The sequence below is a fragment of the Astatotilapia calliptera genome, chromosome 12 (genome assembly GCF_964374335.1).
Source record: "Astatotilapia calliptera chromosome 12, fAstCal68.1, whole genome shotgun sequence".
In the NCBI taxonomy this organism is placed as follows: Eukaryota; Metazoa; Chordata; class Actinopteri; order Cichliformes; family Cichlidae; genus Astatotilapia; species Astatotilapia calliptera.
The window spans coordinates 33,041,407-33,067,517 of record NC_137433.1 but is presented as its reverse complement, the minus strand read 5'-3'; the positions used below and the strand labels follow the sequence as shown (position 1 = coordinate 33,067,517).

The window sequence follows — 26,111 nt, the reverse complement described above, 5'->3', positions numbered from 1 at the left end:
ACCTCTTGTCATTTTTCAAGTCACGGGGTGACACCAAAGGTGAGAGCAAGGCCGTGTGAAGGAAATAATGTGGCGAGCCAATTAATTCCTGCGCTACCATCTCTGATTGCATTTGTGACATCAACACTGCCGCAGTTTGCACCCTTAACCCTGCATCAGTTATGCAAATGGTGGCAATTTCACATGACTGGCAGACCATCTTACTGAAATGAGGATGGGCAAGCAGCAAAAATGAAAAATGGAGGAGGAGGCTGAGACATGGGAGCCACTCAGCCTTGAAATGATTTAAGTGATGAGAAGTTGACTTTGATAAGTTCGCATTTTAATAATGAATACAATGACTGCTTCGGGGCTCCAGTTACAAAGAAGTAGCGCACTCGGCACAAAAAGAAAAAGACCAATGACGCTGATGGTCAGTCCATGTGAGACGAACCTTGAGTTTGTTTCTGAATGCCTTTTGTGTGAATCTGTGTAGATCTACAGTAAATAAGAGACTCCTGGGATGTTTTTAACACCAGAGTTAAAATTGCTTCTAGAATAAAAGGGAGCTTTGGCCTGTTATCCAGGATTTTTCAGATTTTCCAAAATGGCAACTCTGGCATATGCATACATATTTAATGAGGCTTTTGCTTCAGTGCGATTTTAGAGAGAGAGCGATTTCTGCCTACCGTCATTATGAGTGATTGCACTACCTAATGGCATGTTCCAGTTGGATGTGGTAATAATCTGTCTACCCCTGAAGCACCACTGATGTTATTATGATCAGCTGTTGTATATTCAGAACCTGTCACATTATATCCTTTAGACTGAGGGTCTTGGAGTTGTGCTAAAACTGACAATTTTTTCATTATTGATCACCCTGGCCTGTGTCTGCAAATAATGTTTAAAAAAAGGGATAGAGTTGCAGTAATATTCACAGACAAATGTATTTTATTCTATTTTGTCTTTTTTCTTTGACGTGATATATTTGAGAAGCTGCAAAAAACTAATTATTCATTTTAAAATAGTTACCAGTTGATCAACTAATCAGTTGATTGACTAAATGCCTGAGCTGTGGTTTAGGGTTTGCTAATATCAGAGTATATTTAGAAAAAACACTCCATTTCCTTTCAGGTAAATTTTGGCAGTAGTGAGACTTCAACAAGAATTCTCTGGTATACTGGTGTGCATCCATGCACATCACTTGTGAATTATTTGATTAATACTAAGACGGTTTCTGGTCACACGTTTTTTGCCAGTGGTGCAACTTTTTAAAAGAAAGATGTAAATAAAATACCAAAATCAGATTTAACCTCCTAGGACCTGGTGTCCACACATATGGACATCACATTTTGGGTTGTATAGACAAAAATATTACATTTTGCTCTACAAGGGCCTGATATCCACTTACGAGGACGTTATACTGCCACTGTTCTATCCAAATTTAAAGTGAATGTCCTCATATTTGGATCTCCTTTTTCTCAGAAACAAAAATTAGGTAAAAAAAAAATAAAAAATCTGGAAATTCTTTGTTTTTACATTCATCAGGTCGCAATCAGCCCAAATAGCAAAGAGAAATTAAAAATGCATGCCATGAAAGAGTTTGGGTCTTACGAGGTTTATGCACTTCCATCATAAAATATCATACATTAAATGACTAACCACTTCAAAAATAATACACCATGTGCATGGATCTATAATATGCAGACCATGTGAGCAAGCAGTTTGTGACAAACAATAGAGAGAACACTAAATACCAAATTATCACAGGATATTACAGTCACTGGGAATTCATTGTTTTCCATTTCAACTCCACTGAGTAATTACGTATTTTTAAAAAAACTGCACATGACAATAGCACTTTCACATATATTGCATTAGTAAGCCTTTGCTCACTTACACTTTACATCTGTTTTTGTTTCTCTTTATTCTGTTTGCTGCGGGCAAAGTGATTAGCAGTTAAAGTTGAAAGTTGACTCATACCTTTTACATGTCCAGGGAAATCTCTGGTTTGTGAAGATCTAATAGGCTGTAATGAGCAAGCCGTCCCTCTCTCAGTACCACGCTCATTGGTAATGAATTGCTCAAAGGAATAGGTCATCTCTTACTGTCTGTAAGATTTACTACTGTCCATTTCAACTTGAGCCAGTAGAGGACAAAGGAGCGTTTCACCCCCCTCTCTCATCGTCTATTATGAGTTTATTCAATGCTGTACATTATGTGCCTACATATAATTCAATTCCCTTTGGCCACAACTCAAGAAAGGATTTCTATTCATGGGCTGGAATATGATATTCAGTAAAATGTAATAACCTTTGCTGCTCCAGTGTCCTGAAATGGACAATCTCAAAATGTCACTCACAGAGTCTGCACTTTTATTTTCTTCCTTCTCGCAGTCTTTCTTTTGTCCTTCCCTTTCCTGCTTTTTTTCTGTTCCACCAGAAAGTCATTATATCCTTGCTTCACGCTACTGTTATATTGATTTCTATCACCTTTATTATTACAAATAATAACCATTTCTCCTTTTCATTTCTCATTTTACCCCCTTGCCTCGCTCCATCTTTCTTTCTTTTACAAACAAGTCAATTACACAAAGTGGCTGCATTCAGTGACTCTACACGGCATGTGCTTTTCACATAATGCCGTATACGTTTTGGTAATGTAAGAAACTAGAAGTTAATTTTTGCCCTATACAGCTTGATTTGCTTTGACGCTGTTGTGTACTTGCTCCTCAATGTCAACAAAGGATACAGCATCTTCTCTGAAAGCCTTTGAAACAAAGCTCAAAGTAAGTTGAGTCAAAACTTTTCTGTTTTTGTTACCACCTCAAATAGATTCAAGAGGCCAGAACATTACTGAGCCATAGATAAAGATAAGGAACATCTAATTAACTTATTAACTTTTTGTTCTTAAAAAAAAAGAGCAAATAAGCAAAAATACAAACAAAATAAAAACACATGTGATCAGACTCAAAGTAGACGTATCAACCAAAGCACTGAAAAATAATTTGCTTTTTTTAAAGGAGAATTTACAGATTTTACATTTCAGACATTTTTGTGCATTGCTTATAATTTCCCGCCTTTATGTTTCCATCTGCTACATTTATTCTTGCAGAGCCTGCACTCGGCAAACTGACAAAATCACAAGCACATACTCCAACACACATCTTGTGAACAAGCCACACAATTTACTATGTTAATGGACTTAAATGCCATGAGTCTTTCTAAATGTCAGTGCACTCGATTTTAACATAAAGTAAGTGAGGCAGGTGCAGAATGGATCCATATTACTCCAGCTCAGTGTATTTTGTGCTCGTAAGCAGTCAAATTTCTAATCAGCAAGACAGAAACTTTCAGATTTGTTTTTTTGTCTGTTATCATTATGGAATTAAATCAATTCAAGCATAAAAACTTGGGCTCAAACAAAATCAGTTCCCCCTTCTGTGCTGTTGGAGCAGCAAATTTCCCTTTACAGCATGACAGATTACAGTCTTGCCTTATGTTTTACCCATGCTTATTGAACTTCTACATCTTTGCATAGCCTTAATGAAATATCTATTGTTGTCGTTTTGTCAGCCCTGAGAGTGGGAAAGTAGGCTCTTACAATTACTTTAGAACAATTTAGAAGATGAGTGCAAACATTTTGTGTGGCTTCTGTTGCATCTTATCATTCATTCATTCATTTGGATCCACTAAATTTTAACTTAACTCTACCTTTTTTAGTATTTAGCACCATTTACAAGTAAAAATGCACTCTTGAATGTTTTATTATTGGAACAAAGATACAAATTTTTTCCTCAACAAGTATAAACACACAGGGATAACTACCCCAAAAAAAATAAATTCTAAGTATTCGTAATTAAAGAGTATTTCTGTGTCTTGTGTTGTTAAGTTTCTATTCACAGGAGTTTGCCACAATGGACAAATCTGCATATTTGATTTGACAGATTGTGATTTGTGTCTCCTGTGACTCTTAAACCAGGGATCTTGTATGTTGGTGATGAACAGATTTAAATTAAATATGTAATTTTAAAAAAACATGCTCTATGTCATCTTTTCTATGCTGTGGTGTGCTGGGGGAGCAGCACAGCAAAGAAGGACTCATCCAGGCTGGAGAAACTGATCAGGAGGGCTGGCTCTGTGGTCGGCATGAAGCTGGACACTCTGGTGACAGTGGCAGAGAAAAGGACATTAAAGAAACTGATGGACATTATGGACAATGCCAGGCATCCTCTGCACACGGCCATTAACAACCAGAAGAGTCTGTTCAGTGACAGGTTGCTTCTCCCAAAGACAAGAACTAACAGACTTAAAAACTCCTTTGTCCCACACGCCATCAGACTGTTTAACTCCTCTCTGGAGGGGAGAGGGAGGGGAAACAGGAGGACAAAGGAGGGAACAACTAAGCTGTAGTGCCTCTTCACCTCACTGTGCAATACCTTTTGTGCAATACTTTTGTAAATAGTCAACGGTGCAATAGACCTCAATACTTGAAATGTGCAATTCACTTGTATTTTTATTTTTATTCCTATTTATTCTATTTATCCCCTTCGTATATTTTATTTATATTGTCTCTGTATTTATATATATGTGTGTGTGTATAACTCTGTAACTTCTGTCGGTGCTGTGCTTTTTTGGAAATCGAATTTCCCAGAGGAACCCACCCGAGGGATTAATAAAGTTCTATCTTATCTTATTTACTGGTGAACCAGTCATTTTAGCACAAAAAAAACACTTGAATTTTGCCTTTCTAACTAAACATTTATTCCCTGAAAAACTAGAAAAACAATTCTCGACTGCATCAAATCACAATCATAAAAATGCACAATTCAGGATATGACACAGTAGCCAGCAGCTACAGGAGGGAGGGGTGTGGGTGGCATTTTCCAAGCAGAGGAGTTGCCACAGTGGGCGAACTGTGATCCCTAAAGGGAAAATTTCACAGCATCTCTGAGATGATGTAAAGGGTTAACACTCGGCTCTTTGCTTTCATCTTAAAAATGATGCTGTTGCTGTTCAGCTTTGAAGGACTTATCATGTCACTCCCCCTCCTCCCCGTGTTATATGTCAACCTCAATATGTTCCCTCATTATATACCTACATGTGTTTTCATGTGTGTGGGCACCTGGACATGCGAGTTTATTTTTTTTGAATGTTTTGTACTAATGAGGAAAGAATATATAAACACAAGTGGAAGGCCGATCAGAAATACATTTGTACTTTCTCAAGGTTTAAAGCAACTGTTAAGGTGCCGCCAAATCCTTGGCACGCCTGAACAGACCAAAGGGCCAAATCTAAACTAAATTGTCCTTCCTTGTGTTCACGGTCTTTATAACCGCTAGTTCAAGATTTCATAATCAATTCTTTAAAATTGAACTTCCTTGCTGAACAAACTTCCCGCATTCACACATTTATCTAAACTGTCTGCATCACTCTGTCACCGCTGCTGTTGCTCTTTTCAGTTTTATGTTATTTCTGTTCATGTTACAGCCACCTCTTTTATTATCTTCATGTCGCCTGTCAGGCATGGGGAGCAAGACAAAGAACAAGATGAAACAGCAATAATAACACCATATACTGATTCTGTTTAGGTATGTTCCTTTTCACTGCTAGGCTCTTGATGCCTTTGGGGGTTTGATGAACTCACTCACTACATACAATAATAATAAAAAGGCATGCGTGCATACAGTACATGTGTGTGTGTGTGTGCATGGACACAGTGCCTTGAAGGGTTCTCAGTAGCTTGATCCCCTGATTCATAAACTCGAATAAACACACAGTCTTACATCATTTCATGGAGTGTGTCTATGGGGACAAAAAATGACACATTTCCTGGACTCAAATATCAAAGGGTCTTTTGAGCTCTCTGTTCAAAGTGCTGCTTTCAACCTTTATCTCTATCATGCTTACACGATATTAAACATCTATCACAAGTTAGCACACGAGTCCAGCTGTAGTCAGGCACAATCGATAGGTGTGTCATTATAGCTAAACTCATTTCTCACCGCTGCGCTGTGCCTTTAAGTTGCCGAGATGAGGATGAAATTTGGAAATGTCAAAGTGAGCTTTAAAAGCCAGAAATATCACCTTTGAAGTAATTGTTGGGTCATTGGCATTCATCAATAACACCTTCAGACTCCCCAGTGATATATTACAGCCATTTTTTGCTGTAGGCCAGTGAATATATGTCTCATTCGACTTTTAAGGTGGCACTGTTCTGAATGCCAGTTTTTTGGGGGCCTGTTGATAAAGTGAGCAAATTCTTTCATTCCTTCAGCTTACACTCAATCCTTCACATTTATTATTAAAACAAAATATGATCTTGAAGCTTTACATTTTTTAACTCCAGACTGTACCCCGGGAGACACTCTGAAGCTTTCAGCCCAGGCTCCCTTCCTCCAATCAGGGGAGGGGATTGCGGTGAGGAACTATTCCTCGACACCAACTGAGGTGTTTTGGTGAGGTGAGGGGTGCATGACCGAAAACCTGACCTCAACCAGAATGTATCCAGCCTCAGGCCACGTCATGCCTGGAGAAGACCCTGGACAAACTAGCATGGATGGATGAATGGATGGATAGTGCAGCAGTATGTTTAAGGGATTAGACCTCTGTGGGTTATTTCCACTATGGATTTCTTATGGCCACTTAATGTAAAAATTATATCAGTAAATATTCTGTATAACTCACTACCTCCAGAAAATGCATGTGGAGGTGTATCCCTTTAAGAACTGGTGCAATTTTTTTAGATCCTTCTTACTTCAGAGCTACATATCTCATGATGCATCCAGGTCCAGAAGGACAATTGCACAAAGTGGCAAGGAACTACAAACAGAAGTTGGCACTAATGCAGCTAGAAACTGTTTGCCAACCAACACTACACAAAAAAACAAGAACGCAGTGCTAACTACTCAGTGTTGATGTGGTACCTGTGTGGTGCAATAGCATTAGATGCTGCAGTACAAACAGGAGAAACATGCAGAGCTCAGTCGTCAAAAATTCGGCTTGGAACTCGTTGATAAATAAATAAACAAATAAATAAATAAAAATGAGATGAAGTCCAAACTCCAAGCCAGGAAACTCTAGAGTAAGACATCTCAACTATACAGAATTTTGAGGACCTGTTGAATATTTCCTAGTGAATAACATTGTGGTTAAATAGCAAACAGGCTTATCTATATATCTTAGGAAGGGCAGTGAGTGACTTTTTTTAACTTCTCTCCACCTTTAACAGTGTTTATCTTTTTTCTTTTGTTTTATTATCATCTAGTTATTGTCACTCATGGCCATAGTGGCTGCTGTTAAGCTTCAATTTTAATGGGCCTCAAAATGTCCTCCTTCCTGCAACTATTCTGTACTTCTCCCTCCCTAGCCCAACTCCTGCAGGCTGTTATTTTCTCACAAAAGGTAACTGCATTGACACAAATCCTTTCTGAAACATTCTGTATTCCTTGAGTGAAAATAGGATGCAATAAGGCTTTCGATATGCTTTTTTCTTTTTGGTGACCTCAACTAAACAGTGCATCAGTTTATGTGGTTCAAATGGTTATTTAATTTGCTTATTCACATGAGAAAATTTTAATTCCTCTGGAATTCTTTTGATGCTTTCTAAATAGTTCAGCACTACTTGGGAAAAAGGGGAAGTTCTGTACATTTTAGTATTTATGAAACCCTTTTTAAATTCCATTGGGCAAACTCAAAAAGGCTTCTTCCTGAAGACCTCATGTTTTCATGAGATTTCTTCACCCTATTTCATAGCGAACGCAAAGCAATTCATCTGCCAGTAACACGGCCAGCACCTCCTGTCTTAAACATGAAGGTGTTATTTCTTTCCAGTCTACGGTTTTGATTTTAGAGACAGATATTTAAAAAATAGTTAATTACGGAACCGGAGAGACAATAAATCTATCATACATGCCTCTATTTATTTAAAGTTAAAACTTGCAGAATTGTAACAAATGTTCCAGCCATCTATTAAAAAGCTAAGAAGGTAGACTTTTTAGATTTGGTAACTTTTTACAGTTTTCTCACACATTTATATTTGTCATATTTTTTTTTATTTTCCCCTTGTATTTGAATCGATTAAAAATCCAATTTACCAATGAACCTTTCTGCTTTTTTTTCTCAGCCCATGACGTAAAAAGAGGCGAGAAACGCGCTGGAATAGTGCATCAAGTGTGAAGCTGCAGAAGGTAGATTGGTTCAAATGGATTTTGGAATCAGTATCAAATGGGAATCCATTTTGGTGATAAGTCCGATTCCTGCCTGGGGAGCTGGCATCATCTCCCGCTCTCTTGTCAGCATGCTTCAGCAGCTGCATCCTGTGCTCTGAGTAATATGACACAGACACGGAGAGACCGAGTTAACACACACTGAAAAGATACTAGGAGAGGCAAGGACAGAGATACTGATGCGAGGAGAGGAAGACAAGTCGGGTAAAGATACTCTGCAATGAGGAGAGCGGAAGAACAGACACAGATGTACAACGGCAGACAAACCCCTCGTCCGTCACTAAATCATGTTTGTCATTCTCACAGAGAGAAGAAGAAAGAGAGTGATGCCTCGTCCCAAGGGGAGCTGTGACTGTTACTCCTTGATGTTTTCCAGACTCTACAGTATATCCTGTATTTATTCATGCTCCCTCTCTGAGCATTATTATTCCTGTATTTGCTTAAATGGGCGTGGATGCTGTAAGCATTCTTGCCATAGCAATTTAAATCTAAGACATTTTCTTTAGCAAATTGTGCAATTCCAACAGCCAGGAGGTGGACACGCAAACATGAAAAACTCTGAGAGGCTACAAGCCGTCAGACAATCACATGCTATGAACAAACCGCCACTTAATCAAAACAATTTTGAAGAGAAAACAATGACAAACAATATAATTATAACCCGAACTGCCACTTTATTACAGACAACAGAACGAGCCCACATACTTTAACTCTGCATGTGAACTAGACCGGTGAATCTGTTGAACGAATATCAATTGTTATCTTGTAAATATGGCTGTATCAATCAGGTGTGCAAGAAATTACAGTGCTGGAATTACAAGCATATAAGTTTGTAAACTGCAGTCAGTTTGGTCTAATGATCACATCCAGCCACAGACCAACTTTTCATTTTGCAGTTAAATTGCAGTCCACACAATGGCAGAGGTAGACTTATCATATTTCACCAAATCTGGAAATGCAACCTATTGACAATGAGAAAATGTGCATTTTGTTTAAGGATTTGTATTACATTTAAGTGTTAAGTGTAATAAAACTGACCAGCAATGACACATTTTCTATTTTATGTGTTTTCCAGCTTCTTAAATTCATGGTATGGTTGTGTCATGACCAATCTGAGAGGTCAAAACCCAAGGATATGTAAATGCTACTGTTTTTCTGTCACTCAGAAACTACTGTTTCAGCCTTAGATGTAGATTTCAGACCACACCCGACCCCAGTATTAATGGCATAATAAAAACAAAACAAAACAAAAACACATTAAAGAAGCAGAAGAATTATTGAAGTATTTTAAAATCCAATATTTTGAGTTGTATTCAAACTTAAACTAAAGTTTTGAGGCTGCAGTTAGCTTGCATTGCATTCTGTTTAAAGGTGTTCCTGTTATTTTGTCCATCCTGCTGTACGTTCCCACCGGTGCTGTCAGAGTACAAGCCCCTCCAAACACCCTTTCTCTCTCTTTCTCGTTAAACCAGCATCTGCTGAGGTAAGAGGCCTGAAACCCCCAACCACACACGCATACACACAGACCCACACATACTCACACTTCACCCCCTCCCTTTCTTTGCAGTCTCTCAAGCTTGCCATCTGCCACAGAGTTGGACAAGACCCCACTAATATGGCAGCCACACGCACACACATACACACACATTACGAGCTTCCACCCTTATTTCAAATCCTCACAACCGCTGAAAGAAACTGCAGGGACACACATGATCGCACACGTATACACACACTCGTGGTTACACGCTATACAACATTAAGTTAGGCATGCTGCATTTTTAATCAGAAGCCCCCACGAGCAACACAGCTTGCAGGGTCATAATGGTTTTGAGACAAACCCTACCCCACTGCATAGAGCTGGTGAACTCCTCCCCTCTTCTGTGTGACTGGCCTGGAGAAGAGGATAGAGGGAGGACAGAGGGACAACAGTGGACTCTAATTACTCCTCTGTGGCTATCTGGCTCCTCCAGCATTTTATTTCAGGAGTTACGGGAGACAGTGAGAGAGAAAGAGATGAACAAAGAGGAAAGACTAGGATGCCACGAACAGACAGAGACTCGTGCCGATTGAACATGAGGCATCACCCTGTGGCTCTCCCTCAGTCTCTTCTCTTCTTTCCATCTCTGCTTGTTGTACATAATGCCCTCTCGTACTCACTGCAATTGTTCATCACCCCTCAGTTATCCACAGTGAATAATAATGTCTCCTCTTGGAGAGAAAGAGGCAGAGGAGCAAGCCTAAGGCAATGCATTCTGATGGTCTAAGCGTTCCCCAGTCACCCTGGGCAAAATCAACAGTGCGGTAGGAAGGGAGCTAGGATGTCCTGCATCCATATTCTCTGGGTGTTGCATTTGTTTGTTTTGTTTTTCTCATTATTTACAATCTGTATCACCCAAGCCAAACTGTAAATATACACAGAGACAGGGCGAGAGACAAACTCTGGACAACGGGGACGCTGCCGTTGTCTTTCACAAATAGACCCAGGCGAATTAGCAACATTATGTCTTCTCTGTGGGGACATTTGCTCTCGCCTGCCCCTGCCATGCCGCCATCATCATCACTGTCACCCGGACGGAGCCCGTGGAGGGGCAGAGCCACTTGAGGAAAGCTTCTTTCCTGGTGAAGCTAAAGTTGAATAGACAGCTGGGCCCCGCTCCAGAGTCTCCAGCTATTTCAAAAAGGCTGCTCAGTTCACAGCAGCCAGCCACAATACATTTCTTTCTTTCTTTCTTTTTATGAGAGCCCATTCAGTTTGCTTCTAATTTATTTTGCCAGGTTCCCCAAATAGACTTGAATCTGTCATCTGCACCAGGCTATGGTTGACTGACAGAAAAATTGTGACTACAATTATTTGGTTAGATTGCGGAGCTGGGGCACAGCGGAACAAATGCATATTTGATCACTTTCTTATAATAAAAAGTCTTTTTTTATCCATATCCTACAAGCCAATAAAATCTTTTATAACCAAGCCATATGCAGTATTACGGTCCTGCTCTAATAGAAGCCATTAAGGACACATTATTTGATTCACTGTGTCTTTCGCTTGCCTGTGCCAATGTAGGATGAAATGGGCCATTCTAATCCTCATTAACATAGCTAATTTCACATAAGAGAAAGTTGATAGTGGGTGTCAAAACCATTCAAAGGTCACCCAAGCAAGCTACACCATTTGACAGATAAGTATATCCATGTGCCCGTGGCTCTCTGTATGTATGTTTGAACATTTATTCCATTTGTACGTGCCGTTTCAGTTGAAGCAGGGTAACCTCCTCTGATACATTTGAGAAATAGGCAAAGCAGACAGAACAGTGCCTGATAACATGGATAAAACTGTCAAAGCTAGCAGATGATGGTTGATCATGCAGACAGGAGCAAGGATGGGACAAAAACAAGAGAGCAGAGATATGCAGGAAAAGGGCATCAGACATTCATCCTCCCCTGAAGGCCTTAAGTGCTACAGCTAACCTTTGGTCGAAGGGATGAAAAGGGGGAAGAAAATGTCTAACATGCTGCTCCTTTAACGGAGGCTCTGGCACAGCGCCATGTCACAGGGGGACGAAAGGACAAGTCTGACATTAAAAGCACAAAAAGTGCATTCACGTGACCTTTAAAGGGGTCAGATAATTGAACATCAAACTCTTCAGGCCAGCTGTGTTTGGCTGCGTGACACATGTGTCTGCATACATTAGTGGAGAAAGATCATCCAGATGGCTGGGTGATAAATCAATAACAAAGGCATGTTTGAGCTAGGCTCTTACACGACCTCTTTATTTGCTGATTTGCTGATGTACGGATCAAAAAAATGTCTTGGCAGGTGTAATTTCGCACACATGTTGATTACACAGCTTTTTCAGCTTTCTGTATTACACATTTATCTGTATCCTTACAACAAAAATAAATCCAGGTGCCAGGCGATTAATTAAATGTCTTTGACTTTTATATTTTTAAGGCATGCTCTTCTAGAGGAAACTGTATGAACTGGCACTTCTTGTATTTAGAAAAATATGTATATAAAATTAAAGGAAAGTGTGCATCAACTATATCAGCAATAGCTCCACAACCATGTGCTTACAAAGTTTAGGGTTAAAGAAAAATGAGAAGTTTGAGCAAGCGTCCACTTAAGCTGCTGAAGTAATATAGAAGTAAATACTGCAAACCGTAGATACTTACTCAGTCACTCTCCTACTGGCGGTGATGCTAGCCACAATGACACTCTCTGGTCTTGGGGTGGCCACAGCCTTGAAAGTCCCTTTCCAAAACTTCTCAAAGAGCTGCTTCTCTTCCAGCTGGAAGGTGGTAGTGCTTCCCTGAGATCCCAGGGACAGCGAGGCGCCACAGGGACCAAGCTGGAGTGAACGTGGGGGCTGCATTTCTGCTTCTTCGCTCCAAACTGAATCACCTTCAGTCACTCACCCGACAGTCTCCCTTCACTCTCATACAAACGTGCGCACACACGATACTGGTTGTTGCTCAGGAACTGTCCAAGTACTGAATCAAACCGAGCAGAGTGCAGCAGATGCTTTGCTCCGTCTTCTCTTCTCACAGCAGCAGGTCAATGTGTCAGCGCGTCTGTCTGCTCTTCACTCTTGAGCGGGAGCGTGCGGAGAAGGACAAAAGCTGACCCTCTCCAACTAGAGACCGGGTATTGTTCTCCCAGATGAGGAGGGGTAATGGAGATTGTGTTTCTCTCTCCGCCTCTCCTCTTCTGTCACATCTGCTGCTCTTTGGGATGGGGTCTGGGTTGGGTTTGGAAGCCAGAGCGCTCCTTTTTTTCCCTTTCGGCAGCTTCACACAAAATTAGGCATTCCTTGACAATAGATGGAGCATGCTTCAGTCGTGAGAAGTGAGAGACCTTGTGCTTTTCTTGCTGCTAGAGTGCAGCGTTTTAGTGTAGAGATAATTGTGCGCCCACGCGCACAGGCTGAGGGTTGAGCGGGTGTCGAGGCAAGTGTTGCGGCGTGTCTGAGGGCAGGCGTATCTGTAAGTTGGAGAGTGGGTATGCCAGAGTGTGTGAGTGAAAATCGAGTGAGAAGCTCAGCTGAGAGTGGGTTGTTTTGTGTCTCTCAGCATGTGACGTCAAAATTGGGGGCTGGACACTGAGTAAAGGGGACATCCTCCGTCATCCTCTCTCACTCCCTCGCTGTGGTACTCTCACTCTTCTAAACCCTTGATTAGATTCACTTTTCATTTTTTTTCTCTCTCGCTCCGTTTCTTTTAATCTTTCTGTCTCTCTGCTTGTATTTCTCCTTTCCTCTCTGTCTTCCCTCCATCTTCCTTTTCCCTGTGATTTCTATTAAATACATTTTGGGGGGTTTTAAACCTACAAGAACTAATCAGTTAGACCATAAACAGAAAATAAATCCAAAATTGTTCGTAAATAATTAAAAATGAATTATTAAGCTCATTTAGTATAGTTTTAGTCTTGGACTCCACCAGAGTAACTTTACAAATAATCCTAACGTATTTTATACTGAGCCTTGCTGTAGCCCCTGAGTTTACCCACTGTCAGCATTTGGTAAATGGCAAATAGACTGATATAAATATATAGAACAATTTTCTGTTCTAACTGAGCACTTAAAGCACTTTTTACCAAAAGCATGAATGTGTTTCTATAATCTTTTGTATTTTGAACATGTAATTACTGATATATCTACTAGTTTTTATTATGTTGCAAACAGTGTAAGTCTGTCTTTCTTATCCTCTTCCTTTGTGGGACACACACACACACACACACACACACACACACACACACACACACACACACACACACACACACACACACACACACACACACACACACACACACACACACAGACAATTGTCTCGTCAGTATCTTGGACAAAAGGCCGAGGTAATCAACATAATAAAAGGCCTGGCTCAGTGAGGACCAGCCGGAGCATGTGGCTGACACAAACTTCCCCTCGGGGGTTTAAGCTTTTTCCCTACCGTCACTTACCTCCTCCTCTCCTCTTTAGTCTACTTCTACACGACACAGAGCACAGAGGCACAACTCAACAACCCCCTCCCCAGCTCTCCCTTCTTTCTTCGCTCTTCTCTTCTCCACTCTGTCTCTAATGCTGCATATCATCTGCTGGTTGCCATTGCTGAGGACTCTGGAAATCTTCGAGGGGATTACAGACTACTACAGGGATGCCACCCTGTTTATGCTACAACAGAAAACTCAGTGTAATACTTTAAAGGATATATCCTATTTATAGACTTTTGGAATTGCTTGCAGACTTTAATGTGATAGAGCAAAGCTCACTCATGCACCAACAGCTTTTATGTACACAAATTTAACTTTTATTACTATGCTTTTTCCTCAATATTTTGAAATATTTTGTAGCAGTATATATATATCCAAGGAATTTAAGATGGTGTTTACAACATTACTAAGATGTTTCATTTGAGCACATTAGACAAGGACTGATGGGGTTGTATAGTGGTAAGCAAGAGGGTCCTGGTTTGCACCTGCTGGCAATCTCGGGCTTTTTTGTGTGTTCCTTCTGTGTCTATGTGGGGTCACTTTGGGTTCTCTAGTTTCCTCTTCTAGTCCGAAGACATGCATGTTAGGTTAAGTGGTGATTATAAATTTCGTTTGGGTGTGAATGTGAGTGTGGATGGTTGTCCATCTCTCTGCATCAGCCATGTGAGCCTGGTTCTGCCGGAAGTTTCTTCCTGTTAAAAGGAAGTTTTTCCTTCTCACCATTGCCAAAGTGCTTGCTCACAGGGGGTCATATGACTGTTGGGTTTTTCTCTGTATCTATTATTGTAGGGTCTACCTTACAATATAAAACACCTTCAGGCGGCTGTTGTTGTGATTTGGTGTTATATAAATAAAACTGAATTGAATTGAATTGAGAGACTGCCATCCTACTGATCTATACCTGTTATGACTGGTGGGATAGGCCCCAAACATCCTAAAATGAATAAGTGGTTATATATACGCAAATTGTAAATAAATTGTACAGTTCTTATTCCATGACGCATGACAAAACTGAAATAAATACAGAAAAATAGCCCTTTTGTGTTCCCTTTTGAACTTTACTGTGGAAGATTTTATATTTATAATATAAAGAATTTGGTAAGGTTTCTTTGCAGACAGGCTTAATTGTCCAAAGTTAACTTTGCATTTTAGAGTTTCAATAGTTCACTAGATATCTATTTACTCTTCTCTTTGGATACCACTTCATTTGAAAATCTAGGTGTCAAATCCATTCACACAGCTGATTTCAGATTCCAAATTAATCTGCTCTGCTTGCCTCTAACAAGGTGTTTCGCTCTAAGCTGTGAACAAGATGTCATAAACACAAGTTTTGTCTCGCTGTGCTGACTACATTGTCGTGTGAGCCTTCCATCTTTTCTCTGATCAAGAGTTGTAGGCATAGGTGGGAAATAATATCCCTGCCTCCTAATAGGTATGCACAAAGACACGGTGCTGTACCTCGTCTGGATTAATAATGCATATATTAGCTGATAACACAAAACCTTGATGTATAACAACGTCAGAGACTTAATGATAAGTGGCTGCTTCATCAGTGTGCTTTGCATAACGATGGAGCAGAGGCACTCTCAAATCAAACCAGAGGGCACAGACAAGCAGGTACAGCAAAACATAGAATATGTTTCATTTATGGTCGGGAATATCAAACAGCTGTTTCTGCCGTAAGATGATGTTAAGGTAATATTGGAGGGCTGTGCCGAGGGCAGAAGGTTGGGTTTCCTCCTGCAGAGTGTTTTTATGAAGTGCTTTTGCTAGCAGTGGTTTTATATGAAAAGCTCAGCTGAAGGACACTAAGCTGTTGCAGAAAAAGTCATTAATTTGTGTGAAGACAATAATTTCATGCTTTAGCCTTGATGTTATAAAGGAATGAAGTGATAATAATTGATTTTAAAATGTTACATGACATCGCATACATCTAAGAGACTTTGTACAATGCTGTGCTTAGTGCATTTATGCTCAACCATCAACATAACATCAAAAATGAAATAATTACAGTTATTTAGCTTTTCTTTGCATCTAGCTTTTCAACAACATCTAGCTTCTTGTCATCTCTTTAAGCCTTTTAAAAAAGGCAGCTGAACAATCATCTGTAATTTTCTGGGTTAGTTGATACACAACCGGAGCTAAACAAAAAGTGAATCCACTCAAAGTGAAGCACATACTATTTGAGTTTTTCAAAAGAAGCCGAGGGAATACTTGAAAACTTATTGGTGAGGCTGAATGGTTTTCAGATTTCAAGCTGACAGTAATCGCAGTTGTTAGAATAGATGAATTCATCTTTTTTAAGTCAAAAAGAAACAGGCACGACAAATTGCTCGCAAATGCAACATTACTTTTTCTTTATCAATAACAATCAAGCTTTCTTTTTGTGGCACTTCTGCATAAAGTGAAAAAAAAAACAGAAGCAAAGATTCACCTTTTATTTCAAAGCCTCGGCCATATTTTCTTTTCACAGCATTGTTCTGTTTCTCCATCTTCAATTTCAGCATGCACACCTCCACATTACTTCAAGAGAAATCAAGTACTGGTATTATCTGGGGATGGGCTGTCACCACAGCACTCAGAACAGAGCCTACTTTTAAAAAAAAAGGTTTTCAGGAGACATCACTGTATTGCATTTTTCATTTACTGTCACTGCTTTAATTTGCTTTGGTTTTAGTCACACAGACCTAGAGGCATGTCAGAAACCTACTGGCAACTACCAGTCACTAGGGAAAAATGTGCATTCCCTCACTGGTTGACAAGTGTTGGCAGTTGCTTGGTTAAAATGGTCGCAGGGAAGTATGAGGGATGTCAGAACAGGGTTTGTTATTAAAAGTAAATTGAACACTCATTGGTCTAAAATAAAACTAAATGACTAAACAATCCGTGAAAATACAACTGAGAAACCTACCAATTGCTAATGGGACAGTAACAGAAATTTTCATTAAATTTATCAAATAGAAATCAAAATTGTATTATATGTATTCATCTTTGGTTATAATTTAAAAAAAAAAAATCTTTACCATAGACATCATATAAACTAAATGCCCTAAGACTAAGTGTAAGTGCACACCGAATAACTCGTTTGTAACATCTTTCTGAACTTATATTTAAAAAAGCATTATAGTTGTAGATGGAAGTTTGAACACAGGCAGCCTGACAACTTACAAGGGCTGTTGCACAGCGATAGCATTTTTACATTGGTGCAGTGGTTTCAACATGGGGATCAGGTTCACAGTGCAGCCACTTCAGGTGGGAAAGGGACAACCAGGTGAAGAACAGTCTGATCGAAAAAGTCCAACAAAGACTGTTCTTCCTAAGGAAGTTGAAGCAAGCACAGTTCTGCCAGAAACTGCTGCTGAACTTTTACAGGACCACCTGAAGGAGCTGAAGGATCTACATCTAGTTTAAGAATACACGATGTGTGCATTAGGCTTGGAGCTCCCACACCTAGAGGATTTCTACAACAACCATCTAATGAAGATGAAATCATTTCACACACCTCACACCCTTTCACCTTCTATTTGAACTGTTTTCATCAGGCAAGAGATACAGACCCATGACATCCCACACAAACAATCTGAGGAAAAGCTTTTTCTACCAAGCTGTTGCCTCCATAACCCCTCACCCAAACTCCCCCATACACTATAATCATGGGCAGTGATGAAGGTCTCAGGACTCTCATTCCACACCAGTAGTTTGCCGATACTGTTGTGTGATAATTGGCACCTTTATTCTAATAAAATTCATCACAGATCATTTTTTATTGTTACTGAAAGATTAAAAATTGTGCATGGACCTTTTTATTCTGCTTCTAAAATGGGGCCAGAAAAATTTTGAGAGCCACTGTGTTACTGTGAAGGTTAAGTGCACCATGGCCTTCCTTGCTTGAAGATTACTGGCTTTAGATATTATATATTTTAATTAACTTTATGTCTTAGATTTTGATGTTCTAGATAAGCTACACATATTAATAAATGTTAAAGTTTACTGAGCAAGTTCATTTTACTTTGTTAGATATAACCCCAAAAAGATATGTAAAACACGGTTACCTCATTATGTCAGATATATGTTTTTTCAACCTGCAGAACTTGTCACGTGCTCTTTATTGCTTGCTGTTTCAAATGTTTCTAAATTTTGGAAAGTACCAATTCATTATTATTTATTAAATTCACATATATATTAGTTTTTTTTAGTTTGTTCATTTTAAAAAGTATTTTGATAACAGTATTAATAGTTTTAGCTTTGAGTTCCATATTTTTTTAAACGTGTAGATGTAGTGTGGCCTAAATTTTTGTTACAGGTTTCTTATCTTGATGTTTTCCTTAAATTCATAGAATTCATTTTTTTTCTTAATAGACTTTAACTTTATTTAGTTAGTCTGTGGACACCACGCAAAGCTGCCAGTTTAATAAATGATTGAGTACCTCATAGCTTCAAATTTAATGGTGGCTCAGCTTGTAGACTATCCATTGGCAAAATTATATTTAATTTTTAATTTTGTCAGCAAGCTAAATTAAGCATATAGCTAAATTTGTGACGCTATGCTAACTATGGCCCTGTGAAAATGAATGGAGTAATATGTGTAATGGGGCAGCTGTATCTTTCTGTATGTCTCTGTATTTCTCACTGCTCTATACAGCCAGTCCACTGGCCACTGCGCTAATGATAAGAGGTGTCTAATGCGGCTAATGGGTAATAGTTACATAACTAATGTTAATGTGTGCACCGGACGAGTTAACATTTATGATAACAATTGGATATGTCAATGTTGACATGAGGGAGCTTTACTCACCTGTGAGATTCCTCCTAAAGTGTTGTTCAGTGTCATGATTGTTAACTATTTCAGAAAACAAATTGGTAGAAAAGGAGGAAACCCCAGCCTGCTCCAAATACCATAGTAGTTCACACCTAATCATGTACCTACAAGGCTTCCTCACCTACAGCTCCCTCAATGAACGCTGAGGCGTGTGAGAGGAAAACAATTAAGTAGCAAAATGTATAAAATCATGAACCTCATTGTGCTCTACACAAGCTCTTTTCAAAGGCATGCGAGCGCTTGAAAGGACAGGGGAGTTGAGATGCAGAGAGAAACTGAAGTGTACTTTGGCCCAAACTGTTAACCACAGTGAATGTTGAAGCTCTTTGGATGTGAGTACACTCAAAATGTTTGTCCTTGGAAACTATTTTGAAAAGTGAACAGAGTTTCAAAAATACACTTGCCAAGTGATTGGATGAACAATCAGCCTATCACTGTTTCATGGACAAACTTTAAAGTGTTACAGTGGCAGCAGCAGAAAGCAACAGGACTTCCAAAATAAAAAATAAAAAATGATGCAATTTCAGAGCAAAAGGCAAATATTCAAATGCATATAGAGAGAAAAACAGTAGGAGACTGTGGGAGATGTGCTAGAAAGACACTGCAGAAGAGAAACGAGCGCAGGTAGGTTTACAATTAAGTAAAGTGTAAAAACAGAAAGATCAAAAAGGGCCATCAATACACAATAATTTAATAATAACAAACTGGTTAAACTAATTAGTGTTTGGAAAGCAGTCATAAAGTGGTGAAGGAGAAATGGAAGTAGAATAGCAAATGTAGCACAAGCAAAGGATTTTACCAAAATAAAACAGGAAATAACTATGACTGAAATCTAAAAAGCACACATAATACTAATACTAATAATTCTATTTTCATTTTTGTTGACGTCACCTTAGAACACAAAACAAAAAGATGAGAATAATAAGAATGCAAAAATATTGAGTATCTTAAACAGGATGGTTATAGCTCATATGCAAATGGTTTAAGCTTTTTGATTTGAACTGTGTTGATCTGACCAAGGTGTAGTGGTAATGAGTTCCAAAGACAAGGTGAAGCACAGGAGTAGTCAGGAGAGAAGCTGAAGGCGAGCAGAGGGCACATGAAGCGGTGTGAGGCTGAAGGGTGACATAGACCAACAGACGGAGACCAAATTACACGAAACGGTGAAAGAGGTAAACATTCAGTGACAAAACAAAAACATGATCAGAAACCTTTTGAAATTGCTCTTTTAAAATCCATGCTATGTCAGGTTACACAATGAGGAATATGCAGTATATATACAGTAGTTACTTATTTGAAAATATATTTTTTAAAGCCATGCAGTATGCCACTGTTTTTCCTGTGCTAGGCAACTCAATAACTTTGTGTCTGTTCATTGAAGTGTGTTTATATGAAAACATGCAATTTTTATGATATAACTCAGATGTGACTTTTCATCCCATAGTAATAAAACAGAGGAATAAAAACAAGGATAATAACCAACTGCTTTTACTGCCCAGGCTCATTACACAACTAACATGCAGACTCTAGAATATTTCATATTTCCTATTTCATTTTCAGTTCACAGTGTAATCAAGCAAGGCAGGTGAATAGGCGGTCAGGGATGGCTGCGCGAAGATCCAGCTGCATGGGGCAAGGGTAAGAGGACACCATCTTGGCAAATTAAATCAGCAGTCTCCATCAGGGTAAACAAACTGCAGGCTTCGAGGACGACATAGCAGATCTGCTTTGCCTGGGCCCAGAGGATACAGAATAGCGCTCATCTGTGGTAAGTGTCACGCTGGGCCGTGAAATATTACGCAGAGCCCCTAAAGATGAGCTAAGGGTCACCTCATAAGCTGTCATTGGAGAGGACAGCAGTCATGTTTGAGGCTCGCCCAGAATATAAGGACTTTTGGCACAAAAGGAGAAAATAAGCTGTGTCTTTATAAGGTAAAAACTGCACTTTTTTGGAAATGTAGCAGTTGCTTTAACAGAAGTTTGCTGGATTTTTCTCCTCATGTTCTTTTTGAGCTACTAATAACAAACTATAAAAACTAAATTACTGAGGTGTCAGTGAATAACGCTTTTGGTGTTTTGTTTTTTCCCCTCTGTTTACACAAGCTATTCATAAAAAAGCCAGATGGCAAAGATCCAGTTGATGCAATTGTTGCTTTATTCAACTTGCAGTGCTCCAGCCCCTGAAGGCTGAATCCTTTATCTATAAATACACTTGGCAATTAAGAGAAGGTGGAAGGCATTGCCATATGTCGGATGTTCATTTGCTGAGCGAGACTTTCTGCTAATCCAAGAGGCCCTGCTGAGACACTGGCCAAAGCTCTTTCACTCTTGGTGTAGACATTTCTATTATGCACTGCAGAAAAGGGGAACGCTTCAAAACCTAAAGTTTTTTTGCAAACAAAAAATAAAATTTAATGAGCAGTTCTTCTGTTTGAACTAGTGTAGAGTCTATTCAGTATCATTTTACCTCTGATCAATATCATTGGCCATTTACTAATAACCAAACATTGTCTGGATTAGTCGGTTAACCTTCAGATATTAGTATTTCTTAATTGATATGACCATTAACACAAATATAATGATCAAAATTGACCTTATTAATATTTTAATTAATGTGTTAAATCACCTAATCATCAAATGTCAAACTACATCACCGCAGTGTTAAACATCAAATCAACTAGTCTTAATCTCTTACTCTCTCTTATCATGATATGACTGTTTTTTGCACAGCACAATAGAATTCATGATTCTATTTACCCTTTACCTGTGTGTTTTAGTAAGTGAAACACAGCCATTTCACATGCCTGATAGACTTATCAAATATTTATTGCAGCAGTTGTGCAGCACAGAGGCAGCTGGGCTGCAGGAAGTGCTTCATTTCTGTGCTTGGGCACACCAGACCTGAAATGTGACAGAGTCCAATTGAACCGTGCCCGTGACTGTTTCTTCATTTGAGCCAGAGAGCTGTATGCTGAACCGGGCCAGAGCCATCTTTGTGCTGATGCAGTCTTGACAAAGTGCTCTGGGATGCTTTCATTTCAAGTGCTCAAAAATCACTAGTAGTGGTGTGATAAGCCAGTTCCAATCTGCAGTCCTTACAGAGCACTGCGTTGCTGGGTTTCTGTGTAAAGTACTCCCACAATTTAGATGATTGTGGGCAAGTTGGGGTTTTTTTCTTTTCTTTTCTTAGGAGCAGCTGGGACATCTGTGGCTTGGGAGGTATGAGCATGTAAATGTTTGATATATAATACAAACTGCTATGTGCATAGAAAACTGTATGAATAGGTGTATGAATGTGGCTTGTTTTGTAAAAGTGCATTGAGTGGTCAATAAAACTAGAATGGTGCTAAATAAATGCCAGTCTATCCACCATTTAGCTTGTTGTCAGGGAAAATCAATGCCTCGACTGGACGGGGCCAGTTCTGCGATGCACCGTTGGCATAATCAATAACATAAATTACATTGATAAGGCATCCCAATAGTAATGTAGTCAATGATGGGGTTTTTTAGTTTCTGCTCATACTGTCTACTTGAAACTTAGCAACACACTTCTTTGATTTGCCAGCAATACAGTTGTCACTCTGTAGTGACAGTTCCCTCAGTCCCCAAGTTGTGGACTGGGGGAACTGTAAGGTTAGAAGTGTGCACAGATATTCATACACATTATAGACAATATACAGATTTACAATACCAGTCAAAAGATTTAGAACACCCCAGTGTTTCCAGTTATTTATCGCAATTCAAGTCGTTCAAATCAGGTAAATAGCTTGAAATGGTACAAAGGTAAGTGTTGAACTGCCAGAGGTTTAAAAAAAAAAAAAAGGTAAGGTTACCCAAAACTGAAAAATAATGTACAATTTAGAATTATTAAAAAAGACCTTTTTCAGAAATAAAAAAAAAATGGGATAACAACTTAAATCTGTTCTGCAGCAATGCAGGTTGATCAAGCTTTGAAAGCCGGTTCTACTAATTTCTACAGGTGTTCCAACTTCTCTGGATTACTTACAATGCCCTGTCAGCCTAAAATCAGTGTTGGAAAACACTGTGGTACCATACCCCCATGAGTACTGTGCTGCAGAAAGTAGTGTGTTGCTACAAAAATGGCGAGAAAAGGGCAGTTAACAATGTAAGAGAGACTTGCCATCATAACACTTAAAAATTAAGGTCTTTCCTACAGAGAGGTTGCAAAGAAAGTCAAGGTGTTAGTGAGTACAGTTTCGTTCACCATCAAAATGCACTGAAAAACTGGAGAAAACTCTTACATGAAGAGGTCTGGCAGACCCAAAGCCAAACTGAATCAGAGGACAAGTTACTGAGAGTTAAGAACTTGCGCAATAGGCAGCTCACAGAACAACAGCTTCAAGCCCGGCTTAATAATGGTCGTAGTAAGCAAGTCTCAGTTTCAACTGTGAAGAGAAGAGTTTGAGCTGCAGGTTTGACAGGATGAAAGCAAGAAAGCCATTGTTAAGACGTCAGAATAGGACAAAGAGGCTTGGCTGGGTCATGAAACACCACCATTGGCCTACTGAAGACTGGAAGAAGATATTATGGACTCATGAATCAAAATTTGGAATCTTCATTTCATCATGCAGGACATTGAGTGCTGCTGAGTAAGCAAAAGGATGGTTTCACAGTGTGTGGCATCAACTGTGAAACATGGAGGAAGAAGTGTGATGGTCTGGATCCTTGGTTGGTGATTTGTACAGAGTGAGCAGCACCCTGAACCAAAACGGCTACCACAGCATTCTGCAGCACCATGAAATACCCTCTGGTATGCATGTAGTTGGTCATGGGTTCATTCTACAGCAAGATAAAGACCCAAAACATAAGTCCAAGCTATGCCAGAACTACCTCAGGAAAAAAGAACAAGATTTTTGTACAGGTAAGCCAGAAAACATGGAGTCAGGCCAGCACAGTCTCCAGACTTAAACCCCATCGAGCTGGTTTGGAATGAAAAGGACAGAAGAGTGAAAGCAAAGCACACATTTATGGGAACTTCTGCAGCAGATATGGGAAGAACTTTCTGAAGAGTACTTGATTTCTATTGTAGGAAGAATGCCACGGGTGTACCCAGCTGTTATATCTGCCAAAGCTGGCTATTTGAAGAGTCAAAAAGTTTCTTTTTTTAACTCCAACTCCTTGTTTGTACTATGCTATCAAAGTGCAATCAGACGTTAAACTGCATAATTTTCAATAAAAAAACTGGAAAAATTGGGGTGTTCTTAAACTTGACTCGTAGTGTATATCAGATTATCAGTCAAATGGAAGAAAGAAATACTAGAGATGTCACTGATACCTATTGGAAACTAATACAGAAGTCAGGGAGATGGCTACTTTCAGTGTGTTTTTGCATGTGACACAGTCTTCTCCTGCTAGCTTACTGCCTTTCATAGTTAGACTTAAAGGAAATGTTGGGACCACAGGTTCACTGGTGTTCTACAGCTACAGTGCATGAGCTTTCTTAGTAAAATTCACATTAACATAATTAATTAACATACCTCGTATGTGGTATAAAGTGTGTCATTTACTGCATATAACTCTCAGAAATTCACATAAATGAAACAAGCACGTGTGCCATAAAAACACTCAGAGTTCTTTTACGAAAAAAAAATGTAATGGGTTTTAGCCATAAATAAATAATCCCTATTCTGCAGCGTGCAATCCATTTAATTGCATTACTTATCAACTTGTCAGAGAAATCTTTAGCTAGATGTCAGGGAATATCCCACAAAAAACATTGTCTCTAATGGAGCGGTTCTGTAGTAGCTGTTTTATATACTTTTTATTATTCTTGTTTATCTTATCTGAACTTATTTATCCATGTAGTACAAAATATGTGGGAGATGAATAGACAAACAAGTGTTGGTGAAAATACTGTGAGAGGCAGAGAGAGTGAAATGCATTTAAGGTAAACAGAGTGGCAGACAAAGACAGGGGAAAAGAGAAATACCTCCAGGCCATGCCTGTTTCGAGTCACTCGTTTTGGCATTCAGTCTGCCCTGTTTGCCACTGTCTTTATAAACAGAAAAATCAATATGGCTGCTGCTCTGACCCCGGAGCTAGAGGAGCCCATCAGTGGATTCACTTACAAAACAGGTTGTTGAGGAAGGGCACTGCTCAGTGCAGGACACAGACAGTTTTCAAAGGGGATACAGTTTGGTTTAGAGCTCCAAGAAAAGTAATGCACTCTATGTTCAGACCCAGTATATTGGTCTTACTGTCAACCATCACTATTGCATAATAGGTTAACTAAAGTGTTCAATAAAGCCATGCAGTCAAACACAAGTGGTTCTCGTAGCTGTTCTCCATTCCTTTCTTTTCTTTTCAGACTCTAGAGTATCACTTCCATATGTGAGGAGATATTGCGATCATAAACTCCCCCCAAAGACACAGTTTTTAAATTTTACCTTTGTGATGCCCTAACTGTTGGACAGAAAGAGATCACCTGTTGCTCCCTTCTTTTGTGTCAGGACAAGCACTTCTTCATTTGGTATTTTTCCTTAAGAGAGCAGAGAATCAAGTTTTACTACTAACTAGATTTGCTTTTTAGTGCCAAAAATAAGAAGATCAAGCTGAAGGAATTTACTGTGGCATGGAAAAGTTGGAAATGAGTGTTTTTGTCTTTTTTTGAGTATTAAGTGTTACACAGAGTTTTTATTTGTTGTTGTATACCAACCAAAAATAACAGGTCAGGGGTCCATTAAGACCAGGAGATCATTAAGCTCATTAGGCTTCATACTCTGTCATAAAGGAAAAAAATAAAGAAAGGAAAAAGAAAATGCACCTCAATTCTAAGGTTTTACATATTGGCAAAGAATGTTTTTTGTTTGTTTTGTTTTTTGTAAAACACTGGAATTCATACAGGATGTATTTTTTCTTTTCGTATCCTTCATAAAAAGCTTTGATGCCGAGCGCTGATGTAGAGGAACTCTACCTGTAGGTAATTTGGTAAAGTTAAACTTTGAGTGTCTCAGCTCTTCAAATGTTAACAGCCAGTGGCTATAATTTTTTTAAACTGATGCCAAAACAGTACTTGACACTAGTGTTTGATTTTATTGGTTTGAGGTTGTTGAGGTAGGTGAAGCAATATAACATCTTGA

General features: G+C 39.1%; 1 protein-coding gene across 4 annotated transcripts in view; it reads right to left on the bottom strand.

Moving 5' to 3' along the window:
- srrm4 (serine/arginine repetitive matrix 4) overlaps positions 1–13,276 on the bottom strand; it is a 64,128-nt gene extending 50,852 nt beyond the window's left edge. For 2 of the 4 annotated variants that reach the window (XM_026186072.2, XM_080309419.1), the window contains exons 1-2: positions 12,377–13,276; positions 10,050–10,097 (exon numbers count right to left, since the gene is read on the bottom strand). In XM_026186072.2, the coding sequence (XP_026041857.1) occupies positions 10,050–10,097; positions 12,377–12,576 (248 nt within the window). In that variant the 5' untranslated portion in view covers positions 12,577–13,276. The remainder of the gene's footprint in view (positions 1–10,049; positions 10,098–12,376) is intronic. The other 2 variants (XM_026186074.2, XM_080309420.1) reach the window with 1 other exon arrangement.
- Positions 13,277–26,111: the final 12,835 nt, after the last annotated feature.